At 36.1% G+C, this 12,866-nt stretch overlaps 1 protein-coding gene across 6 annotated transcripts in view; it reads right to left on the bottom strand.

The window, feature by feature from the left end:
- MIB1 (MIB E3 ubiquitin protein ligase 1) overlaps nt 1-12,866 on the bottom strand; it is a 48,468-nt gene that overhangs the window by 21,923 nt on the left and 13,679 nt on the right. For 4 of the 6 annotated variants that reach the window (XR_004593324.3, XR_004593325.3, XR_009620182.2 and 1 more), the window contains exons 7-12: nt 12,002-12,185; nt 9,896-10,040; nt 7,203-7,336; nt 6,422-6,529; nt 5,195-5,392; nt 2,971-3,122 (exon numbers count right to left, since the gene is read on the bottom strand). Coding sequence is in view for 2 of the 6 variants with exons in the window: in XM_034429585.3 (XP_034285476.1) it covers nt 2,971-3,122; nt 5,195-5,392; nt 6,422-6,529; nt 7,203-7,336; nt 9,896-10,040; nt 12,002-12,185 (921 nt within the window). In the remaining 4 variants the exon portion in view is untranslated. The remainder of the gene's footprint in view (nt 1-2,970; nt 3,123-5,194; nt 5,393-6,421; nt 6,530-7,202; nt 7,337-9,895; nt 10,041-12,001; nt 12,186-12,866) is intronic. The other 2 variants (XR_015733350.1, XM_034429586.3) reach the window with 1 other exon arrangement.

The raw sequence follows: 12,866 nt of genomic DNA, 5'->3' as shown, positions 1-12,866 counted from the left end.
CTATTAGCTATAGTAGTTTAGGGGCAATCTTCAGATTTAAATGCAATTTGTCTAAAAATAACAGATACAGAATGAAATTAGGTAAGAGAATTATATTTATGTTTTACTGTTCATTTTTGGAATTTTGGGTTAGACTTTGGATCTTTTCCCTTATGGCACACAGATGGGATCTCATAGACAATGTTTTTATCATCTACAGAAGCTAAAGATACAGTTAAAGCTGATTCTTCACTTTCTGCATATGCAACAAAATAAAGAATTAAATTAGTATCAACTAGAAATAGGATGACAAAAATATATTCAACATCTTTTTTTCCCCATTAAATTAACACTGTCCTAAAACATAAATTAAGCTAGTGTCTGAATAAAAATATCATTAAATTACAAGACGTCAGTGAATTACTATTGGATAATGTATTTTCCCATCTATTACTTTGTAGTTTTCAACCCAATTCTGAAGGTCAGTTTTGAATTAATATGCTAACCCCAATCTAAAAAGACGTGCTGCCAAATAGATATACACACCTTTGATTCTACTACTTCCTTTCATAATTGAGATATCTGTGGAAGACATTTTTTTCATCCAAATATAGAACTACAGGTTTCTGACTATTAGCATTACGTTGTTAACAACATTCACATTAACCATTACAGAATGATTAAGTGGCAAATGTACTAGCCAAAGCTCTGGCTCATGGTATGCCAAAGATTAAGTATGCATCCAAACAACAATGAACACCATTTTCAGACATTGCAAATCACATATTGTTAACTATGGTTTCTAATAGATTTATTAAAGTGATATTAACTTACAAAAAGTAGTACCAATTCTGAGAACAGGCACATATTCTTCTGATAGTGCACAGTATTCAAATTCAAAATGAAAAAGGTGCTTTAAATTTGGCATGATCATCTCACTGAAACTTTCAGTGGCATTTTAAAAGTTGGGTCTTTTCCTGGCTTCGAAGCATGCCCAAATTATGCTACTGACAAGTACAACAGACATGTACATGCTAAATCCAATACACTTTTCTCACTTTGGAACTGAATACCCTTAATTGCTATTGTCTTAATCAGGTAGTATATCAACTTTTGGTATACATTAGTCAATTAGGAGAGAAACATGGGTAGAATTTCTAAATGAACAGATAGTTAATGATTACAGAATATTACTTTAAAAATTCAGCCAATAACCCTCTTTATGCATTCATTTCCATTCACTTTTGAGCAAGAGCAATTTTAGTTACAATGACTTACCAGCTGGTGATGACATAAATTATAGCTTGTAAACTTAATTACAAGTTTTGGATTATCATAGGCTGATTGAAAATTAAGCTTTTTAAAAAGTAGTCAGATCTAAAGAGAGTCCATGGCTGAAATCAGAAAATGTATGATGTGATAATGTGCTTCACAGGCACAAGAAGAATGTTAGTGAATTGGGCCAGTGGCCTGTCCAGTCCAGCACTCTGTATAGAGTGACCAATCAGATGCATTAGACCAAACATGGATAGGACAGTGATAGTCCTATACTGTTGTTGCTTCTCAGATAAATAGTATCAAGGTTCAGAAGACAGGATCAAAGACCTGAAAAAAATACCAGGGCTGTAAGCTGGTCTAGAAAGTCAAAAAACATCCCAGAGGAAGAGGCTCAGAATTCAATTTTGAATTCATCAGGAGTCAAGCTCAATTCAAGGGCATCTTTATCTTATCTGCAATCGCAAAAGAACCAAACAGCCAACAAGAATAGTAGCTACTGATGGAATTTATTTCAATGCTTTTCTCTTACCATTTTTAAAACTAAGTCACCCATCATGTCTGATGGCAGCAAATTCCAAAGTTTAACCATAAGGCTTGGGCAAAGCCTTTAAAAGAGAGGCTTCATAACATGCATAAGCCCATATGAAGCATTTATTCACAAATCATTAAAGAAGCCATAAGGTTTGCAAGGCTCATGCAGCTGCTTCGAAAGAGGCAAAAGCAAAGCCAAGTGGTTTGTGTATGACCACACATATGGAAATAGACAAGAGCAGCTGCACAAGCTTTGCAAGCATGCTTTAGCAATTTGAAAAGAAAGGCTTTGTATACATGTCCACATGTTAGAAGCACTTCTTTAAAGGCTTTTCATAGTTCTGTTAATTATTCATTCCGTAAAGTAGTCAGTAGTGTGAGGGGAGAGGGGAAACGACAAGGGAGAGAATATCAGATAAAAGCCCCCCTCCTTTTCTTCCTATGTTGCAATTCTTGTCACGTATCCAAAGAGGCGTAGCTTGTAGCACAACTACAATATTTTAACAGAAAGACAAAGATCCTGTGGAGGTGCTAAAGGTGGTGCTTTGTTTTATTAGGCTTAAACATCCTCCATAATTAGTTTCAATGGGCGATTCTGAGTTTTAACATCACAACAGAAAAAGCAAAATGTTATACTGCTTCGGTTGGCTTTGACTTTGCATAATTGGTTTGTAACCTGTGTGTATTAATTATAATATCAGCATTGTTATTCCGCAAGCTTTGATCCCATTCCTCTGCCCAATTTAAACAGCATGCCTCAAATTCACTTCTTAGTCTGTTAGTAAGAAAGCTGATGGGGTAGAACTTGGGCATGTATTTGTTGTCACAATGCTGCTTCACATTAAATTTGCATGTTCACATTTTTTTTCTCTAGTCTTAATTTTTGCAAAATAAAGTAAATGTAATTCTAGATTGCGTCATGATGCTTTTACAGATTGTAGTTGCATGAGAACAAACACCTGACTGCACACAAAACAATTAATTATATGAATAATTTAGTATAACCTGCATTTGTTCAAATACTCACTACATCAATTCTATAGTGTTCAATGCTATAATTTTAATACCTCAACTACTGAGCTATAGAAAAATTAATGTTAAAACTCTTCTGAATTAATTTTAACATTTTTACTATAACACTATGCTTATCAAACATTAGAAGGCAGTAAACCTATACAATACCTTGGATTTCCCCTTAATGCAGCATGATGAAGAGCATTAAATCCATTGTTATTTGTAATAGTAACATCTGCTCCAGCTTCCAGGAGGACTGCTAAAATGTCATCACGCTTTTTGCTTATTGCGTCATGCAGAGGAGTATCACCCTCAGAATCCTAAAAATAAATATTAGTCAATTTATATCAATTTATCTCCCTCCCTAACCAGAGATTCGCCTTAGCCGGTTGTTCCGATTCTGCACAATTTGGAGAACTGGCAAATTGGACCACCGGCTGGCCCTGTTCCCGCCCGTTTTTTGGGCCATTTTCAGGCTGTTTTTCCAGCCAAAATCAGCCCGAAAAACGGCCTGAAAACGGCCCAAAAAACGGCCTGAAAATGGACCAAAAAAGCTGGCTGTGAAAGTAAGAGAAGCCGGGTGAGCCAGACCTAGACGTGTACTGGGTCCCCTTGTCCCAGAAGCAGCAACCTCATACTCTTCCCCTCTCTGCTAACCCCTTCTTCACACGGGATTGCCGAGCAATGGAGACTGAGAGGGAGAAGGGGATGGCGTTTCTATGTGGCACTCTCCTCTCAATGCTAGTGGCCACTGCTCCTTTCTCCCTCGAGCGCATGGGCGATCCCATGCGAAGAAGGGGGATAGCAGAGAGGGGAGAGTGCAAGGTTGCTGCTGGGATGAGTAACCTGGTAAGCATCTTACCCAGCTTCTCTTCCTCTTGCAGCCAGCTTTCTCAGTCTAGCTTGACACAGTGTCTCTCTCTCTCTCTCTCCCTCTCCCTCTCTCTCTCTCACACACACACACACACGTAGGATCTGTCTTTCCTCCCGCCCGCCCGCCCTCACCGGAGACCCCTGGATTCCCTCCCCAACCCTGCCTGTCCCCATACAGGTACCACCCACACAAGTGACGTAGAGTTGGCCACGCCCACTTAGTCACATGAGCCACCCATCAACTCCCACCCATCAATGCCCACCCAGCCAGTAATTATGGCAGAGAACCGGTTGTTAAAAAATTTGGAGCCCACCACCATCCCTAACTACATATCAAACTTCAAGAAAAAAATAGCTACATATGAAAAAAATAGTTGATGTTTGGACAGAATACATCTGTATAATTTTGAATTGACTTGATCTTAAATTAGCACAATCCTCTGTGTAAATGTTAAGATGCCTTATACCATGAAAGGCATCAATTCAATGCTGTTTCCCCTAAGCACAGAGATATTATATTACAGATGGAGGAAAAGAATTGCCCTAAAATATTTTAAGCTTACTCAGTAATAATATCTTAAAATACAAGTGATTTAATATACCTTTTATCACTGACTATATAAACTAAGATTGATATGGAATGCTGATGAAGCATATTTCTGGCAAACAATCCCAATAGAAGGGGAAAGGCTATTGTTTCAGGCCATAAACTGTAGAGCTAGCCTCAAGCACAGAAACTATCAGACAGAACACCTACAGAAAATATTTATGGGTATGATCTATCAGTGCAATAAGAAAACAGATGTCTTGAAAGCAATTTCAGAGAAAGTTCATTTGATGCTGCCTTTTCGAATAGAAAGAAAAATGCCACTTTAGTATCCCAATAAAAAACAATGTAAAAAATCAAATTAACATACAACACAATAAATTTCTATAGAAATAGACAGTTTAACTAAATAAATGTCCCCCATCTATGCAAAAGAAAACCCAGCAAAGTTCATTTAAAAAGAAATATCTTGATATAAGAATGTAATAAGAGCTTTGCTGAATTTAGCCAACAGCATATTTAGCTAGACACCCTGTTCTTTTATTAAGTTCTCAAGTCCCTCTTGACAAACATCTGCATCAATAGCCATTGGGTGGTAGCAAAGGCAGGTAAAACGGAAACAGACCAACAGTGTCACAAAACTAAAAGACCACAAAAGTATTCCTGTTTACAATGGTGTGCTTTTCTATTTAGAAATAATTGTTCCTCAAATTTTATAGAAACCAAAAGCACTGCTCTTAGTTTATTCATCTACATCACATCTAATCTACCATCACCTTCAGTATATTCAACGCTTCCATACATCCTGATAAGAAGGATGGAAAGCTAAACATTACCATGTTCTGATATTACACTCCAAATTATAACTTGGAGGCTAACCCTATTTAATATTTCAAATTTATGTACGTATGAAAAAATGCTCAAATTGCGTTCATAATAAATAAATAAAAAGTAAACAGCAAGTTAAATTACCTGGAGACTAGGATGGCAACCAAAGTCCAGTAATGTCTTCACAACTTGGAGATGACCTTTATTCACAGCAATATGAAGTGGTGTCTGTCTACGCTTATTGCGAGCATTGAGATCTGCACTGCCTCTATGTAAAACTTCTATCACAGCTCCTTCATCACCAAAGGCTGCATGATGAACAGCCCTGTCTCCATCTTTGTCCTAAATAATTAAAATTCAGCTGCATAATATTTTTGTTCTACAATTTAATGGGAGACTTTTAAATTGTTGTATATAGTTAATAAAAGGATGCAATGATATAAAGCATCAATAGTAGATGATGTGGGTGTATAGTTCTACTTCACATTGAGACAGAATTAACATATAAAATAGCAACAACAATAGCACTTAGACTTGTATACCGCTTCATAGTGCTTTACTCTGTAAGCGGTTTACAGAGTCAGCATATTGTCCCCAACAATTTGGGTCCTCATTTTACCGACCTCGGAAGGATAGAAGGCTGAGTCAACCTTGAGGTGGTGAGGATCAAAATCCTTGCAGTGAACTGAATTAGACAGCAATACTGCATTCTAACCACTGCACCACCATGGCCACTGCACCATCATGGCTCCTAGCAACTTATTTTGCTGTTAAATATTAGTTACAAGTCATAGCCAATTGTTTATAAGAGAGGAACTTTACTTATGAACTGCTGTATTAATAACTTCTAATACTTCCTGGATGCAATCTTCAACCTACTCAATAACTCAATTTCTAGTGCAAAGAACCATCCATGGTACAGCAGTAGTATAATCTGTAAATTCCAAGTTTCTTCCCCTTTATAGGAAAATATCTATTAATCTCAATTCAGCAAAATTGGTTCAAGTAACCATAGTTAATTGGTTAACTAGTTGAGTGAGTATACCTGCATTTTATTGTCCTGACTTTATTTTACACAAGGGAATGATTTTCTTTTTAAAAGTACGAAATCCTTAAATAACCCTAAAATAAGACCACTGACTATTACCAAATTAAATCAAATGAAAGGGACCCATTCAATAAGCTAGTTAAATAATTATATAACTAGCAATAAAAGAAATATCTTAGAAACAATAATTCATAACAATATTAGGCAATTTTGTTTTAAAATATTTAACTAATATTTTAAAATATAATACAGACATTTATAATTTATAATGTATAATAAATGCATTTTACTAAGTATTGTTAAACATTTAAGCTTTCAGATACCTCTGCTTCTACATCCACATTCTGTTTCAGAAGCAATTTCAAAATGTCAACATGTCCATTTTGACTTGCAGCTTGCATAGCAGTGTGTCCAGCGCATTGTCCATTCACCTAAAATATATTAATAAAATCAAAGTTTAAAATGAGACATTAATAATATAGCCCTGCTCATTAATAGCAGTATAATGTCAAGAATAAACAGTTAAAAGACAATATACTTACATTGTAAAAAATAACTTTTTGAGATCTGATTAATTGTCTTTCCAAATTAATAATGGAGCAAACATATCTTAGATCTATTAAAATATTTTAGGTTTATTCATACTGCCATAAATTATGAAAGAAAGACAGGATATGAACACATGAAGTATTAAAATATTAGTTTTAAAAAACTGAATTGGAAAAAAATTATCTGGGTGGCAAGTTAGGGTAATTTGAGAAGATTGGAGTAATTACCTGTTTTTCTAAACTTTATATCACTCCAAAGCAAAATAATTATTTAGAAGACATGATGTAATGTACACAATGTAAACATCTTAGAAAGCTAATTTTTGAAACATTTGAAGCAAAACAGTGCATTCAAAAAGCAATGAACCAAATGTTAAAGTGGGTAAGTCTTCCTATTTTTAAGCATAATTAACTTCCTATTTGCAACAGTAAAGATTGCGAAAGAAAAGTCTATCTTTATTTTGATTACAAAATGTTTTATCTTTCCAAGAACCTCTAATTATTGATCAGAAACTCTTAATTCCCCTTATTAGGAATGATATAATTAAATACTCACATCCACATCAGGTCTTTTAAGCAAATCTTCCACTTTTGCTACATCTCCATTAGCAGCTGCTTTAACTAGCTCCTCATTAAGATCCCCAGATTCTTGAGTTTCAAATAATTTCTTCAGTAACTGGGACAATCTCTCTGTAAATATTAAGTGAAACAATTAATATTACCAGGTGTATAGTATTTGAATGTAGTGTTGCATTTAAACAAAATATTTTTTATTTAATACAAATGTAACAATCAATCAATATTCCAATATTATTTGAAGTTGCTTTAACATTTGCTCTTGTCTAGATCATGACTGCATACTAGCATTTCCTACAATGGAAACATTATGGTGAAGTAGATATTCATGACTCTACCAAGATCAAGCTTAAATGTTATTTATCATCTGCTAGATAATGAAGGTTAGAAAGTTATTCCTGTTACAGGAAACGATAACAAAATACAAAGACTTACAATAGAGGCAATAGAAAGCAAAGGTAGTACCAATAGTAATAGACGCCTTGAGTGCTATCTCAAAACAATTGGAGCACCACTTGAATACCATCAGCATTGACAAATTCACCATCAGTCAATTGCAAAAGCAGCTTTACTTGGAACAGTTTACATCTTGCAGCAAAAATGCTAAATCCAGTCTGAACATCTGGGTGACTTATGCAATGAACCATTATAAAGAGAATAGTGCTCAACACTGTCCATATATACATCCAAGATATTGAAATGGATTTTGGACTTGACAAATGTGCTATCCTCACCGTTAAAAAGTCAAAAAGTAATGAAAACTGAAGGAACCAAAATGCCCTATAGAAATAATCCAGATCAAGAGTCTGGATGAAGACCTGGGCATCCTTCAAGCTGATACCATCAAGCATACCAAGTCCAGAAAAAGGTTAGAAGTGAATACATCAAAAGAGTGAATAAGATCTTAAAGTCCAAACTCAAGTGGAGAAAATACTATCAAGGCAATTAACACCTGGGCATTTCCAGTCATTAGATACACAACTGGAATAATGGACTGGACTCAAGCAGAACTATAAGCCCTGGAGAGGAAGACCCCAAAAATAATGACAATAAATCATGCCCTTCATCTTTGTAGTGATATTGACAGATTCTATTTACCAAGCAAAATAGGTGAACATGGGATGTTGGAAATACATCAGGTGGTTAAAGAAGAAAAAAGACCATCTCAAGGACAGTGAAGAAGATGCACTGAAGTTATACCAGGAAGGCTTTTGAGTACTAGAGAGACCAAACTACAAGAAAGACTAAATGAAGAACAGAAAACAGATATGGGAAGACAAAAAGCAGGCAAAGCAGATAGTAACAACACCTGGCAATGGTTAAGAGCAGAAAAACTGAAGAAAGAGGCAGAGGAGCTAATTCTAGCTGTACAAGACCAAACCTTAAGAACAAATGCATACAAAACCAGAATTGAAAAGACAGCAAGTACCAACTCTGCAAAGAAGCTAAAGAAACAATGGATCACCTGGTTACCTGCTATTAGACGACTTCACAGACTGACTACAAACAAAGCATGACAAAATAATAAAAATGATGCAGTGGAAGTTTTCCAAGAAATACCATTTGTGGACAAGCAAGAACTGATGGGATCATAAAATATAGAAAGTTATAGAAAATGAAGAAGCTAAATTACTCTTTACTTTAGAACTTTAGAATTCAAACAGACAGGGACCTGCCACATAACACCCCAGACTTAATAACTATTGATAAGAAAGACAAAAAAGTCTGGATAGTGGACGTGGCAGTATCTGGAGATGGAAGAGAACGAACTAGAGAAGATAACAAAATACAAAGACCTGCAATTAGAAATAGAACAACTATGGCAAAAGAAACCAAAGGTAGTACCAATAGTAATAGGCACCTTGGATGCAATCCTAAAACAACTTGAACATCATCAGCATTGACAAATTCACCATCAGTCAATTGCAAAAGGCAGCTTTACTCAGAACAGTTTACATCCTGGGACAATACCTCTCACACTATCAAACATTAACATTTGCTTATCTCAGTCCTTTGGAAGAACTGAATAAAAATGTCAAACCCAGTCTGAACATCTAGTTGACTATGGATCAACCATTAATATAATATTGCTAGGGGAATGGGGAAAGTAAAGTTACAGAAATCTGTGAAGAATAAAAATGAAAATAGCAAACAAAAGGTAGGTATAATAAAACTTAAAACACATAACATTTGAACAATTACTGTACAATAGGAATAAAGTTGTTGAATAAAAACTGATGGAGCCAAAAGGACAGAAAACAGAATATGTCACCCTTCTGTAATAATAGCCCTTTTTTTTTGTCTGCAGATCCAGAGACAAGCCCATTCAGGTAACTGGCTTTGAAAATGAGAACATAGTGCAATTGGCGTCCGATGCGTTGTACTATGCTGTGGCTTTGTGGGTTTTATGTTCATTGGTTCCTTTTGTTCCATATTTAATTATCCGTTAGTTGACCAAGGCTGCAATTTGAGTCAGGAGGTCATGTAAATTGGTTAAATAAATAAATAAAATCATAATTCATGTATCTAACAAAATATCCAAGAGTAGGCTGCACATTGTATTTTAGAACTATTCTAAGTGCTCTTAAAAGACAACAACAAAAATTTAAAACTAAGCAACATAGCTGACTATAAAATTTAAATTTCTTTAGTATTTGTTAGCTTCTAACTTACCGCCAGATGCATTGCTTATAGCTGATCCTGCTGATGCTACCTTTGACACAGCAGCGGGATTATATGTCCAAGACGTTCCACAAACCTCTACTTTTAAGTCACTATCCGAGTAGATCTGCTGGACCCTTCCAACTTTACCTAGGGTCTAGATTAAAGAAAACCAATATTATTTATAATATTTTATTTATAAAATCACCATTTTATATGGATATCTTATTCTATATTCCAATAAAGTTCTGTGAATGTTGACCTAATAATGAATGACTGCAGATCAATCATTGGTATGTAAAAAAATAAGCTCATTTCTATTATCATTTCAATAAAATATTTTTATTATTTTCAATAAATTCAGTAATCAAATAATCCAACTCATTTTAGCTAAGTGATCTTCTACTGCAGAGTTCCCCAACCTGTGGGCCACAGCCCACTACTGGGCCATGAGGGGTTTGCAACTGGGCCATGGAAACAGCCAGCGAGCCCATGCGCATGCACATCCTCACTTGCGCGAGCAACGGGCAAGTGCTGTGTGCGCACTCCATTTGTGTGGCACGTGTGTGCCTTTTGGGCAAATGGAGCTGTGTGTGCTTGTCGGCCACTTGCACAAACCACCCCACCCCCCCGCCGGTCCACAAAGCTAGAAAGTTGGGGAAATCTGTTCTACCAGATGATTTTCACATTTTTAAGATACTAGAAATTCATTTTTAAGATTATACAAATGTCTAATGCTAGAAGATAAAACAAGATATAGTTGAGAGAATGAATGTTATACAGATAGTCCTCAACCTACGGCCACAATTAAGCCCCAAATTTATGCTGCTAAGCAAGACAGTGAATTTTGCCCCATTTTACAATATTTTTTGCCACAGTTGTTAAGTGAACCATTGCAGTTAGTAACATGGTTAATTGAATGTGGCTTCTCCATTGACTTTCCTTGTCAGAAGGTTGCAAAAGACGATCACATGACCCTGGGGCACAGCAAACCATCATAAATATGAACTAGTTGCCAAGCATCCAAATTTTGATCTCCTGACCTCGGGAACATTACAATGGTTTTAAGTGTGAAAAACAGTCATAAGTCACTTTTTTCAGAGCCATTGAAACTTCGAACGGATGAATGTAAGTTGAGGACTCTCTGTGATTCATATTCAATAATATTCATAGTCAATACTCAATAATGCTTAAAAAATAGGTAGACTTAATATTTCCTTCAAACTTCATTCCAAGTTCATAACTACCCGTGTTTCCCCAGAAATAAGACCGGGTCTTATTTTCTTTTGGGGCCCAAAAGAAACACTAGGGCTTATTTTCGGGGTGTCTTATTTCCCACCCCCCATGTACAGGAGGCCCACTTTTTCTGCTTGTTCGCAGTGGGGCAGGAGGCCATGTGGCACACTAGTGCTGCTGAGGCGAGGCAGGAGAGATGGATCTGCCCCATGCACCCCATACTGGCTTATCTCAGGGCCCTCACAGCTAAGCCACGTCCTGACACCTGCCTTGCCTCATGGCCATGGAACCAACACACTTTTTGGTCTCCTGCTTCCTTGTGGCCCCAAGCAAGCAGAAAAAGTGGGCTGGCAGCCATGTAAGCTTCTGCTACACATGGTTGCTGGTGCTGTCACCATGAGGCAGGTGTTAGGGTGTGGATGGCCTGGCTATGGGGGCCCTGAGGTAAGCTGCTGCAGGGTGCATGGAGCAGCTCCACCACCACCCCGCCTCCACGGCACTTTGAGCAACCAGACGGCTCTTAAGTGGGGCTTATTTTGGAGGTAGGTCTTATATTAGATGCACGTATAAAAACATGCTAGGTCTTATTTTCAGGATAGGTCTTATTTTCAGGGAAACAGGGTATTGCTTACTTGTGTCATAATGGAAACTGCTGGAATAAACTATCCAAGCAGAAAGTCATTTCGTCCCTATTGATTCATTATACCTGATTATCAATAAGATTTATTCAGAAAGAGAAACCTGTTTCCAATGGACATAATTTACATAATTTTCTAAAATTTCACTGTCATTCATTGAAGGATTTCACTTCAGTCCTGAAATAAATTTATCCACATTTTAATTTCAAATTACATAACAACAAATATATTTATATAAACTTACAGGAAGCATTGCTTCAGCCCATTCACCATGTCCCCTTTGAAGCAACTTAATTCTTTCTAAGTCATAACAAACTTGGACAAGATCACCCACTTGAAATTGTGAAGCACCACCTTCAGCACCTTGCACACCATCTCCACTTCGGACAACATTGGCTTTAGTAAGAACAGCAGGGTTAAAGGTCCATCTAAAAAGTAAAATAACATTATTATGGCAAATGATTTTATAGTTTTATGAAAGCATAACTATTCACTATTGCTCAGTTTTGCCCCCCATTTGCAAAAGATGCTTGATTCTGAAATATTATAACAATGCTTTTAGGATACAGATTATTAGCTGAAGTGAGAATGATTCAAGGATTTTTTAAAAAATCAAGTGATTTAATGGTAATCCAGTAATTTACAAGCCAGTTACATTAAGGTTTATTCTAAGTAGACCTACTGATATACTAGTAAATATCAAGTACGTAGTAGAATAAATCTTATTAAAGAAGAATCGTGATAGTTCTCAAGACAGGCTTACAAATCTTTCAAAGCACGATTAACTATGCAGTTAGGGTGAACTGACAGATAAGACTGACAGATATTTGAACTTTCAAAAACTTTTCACAGCTTTTATTAAAGCAAATTTAATAGTCACGGACAAAAGAAAACGTTTTACAAAATGTTTCAGAAAAAAAGCGTAGGTTAAGAATAAATAGACTGATGGATGTAAGAAACAGAGCTGATGTTGCAAAAATATGTTTGTACTTGAGCTGATATTAATTTGCTTCTCAATTATCAGGTAGTTGACAACAAATACCAAGCTAACAACAACGATAAGCAGCAACAGCAACAGTAGCAAAAGTGTAAAAGAATGTATAGCTAGA

Source organism: Pantherophis guttatus, chromosome 3 (genome assembly GCF_059756535.1).
Source record: "Pantherophis guttatus breed Tessera chromosome 3, ASM5975653v1, whole genome shotgun sequence".
Taxonomy (NCBI): domain Eukaryota; kingdom Metazoa; phylum Chordata; class Lepidosauria; order Squamata; family Colubridae; genus Pantherophis; species Pantherophis guttatus.
This window is presented reverse-complemented; position numbering and strand designations above follow the sequence as displayed.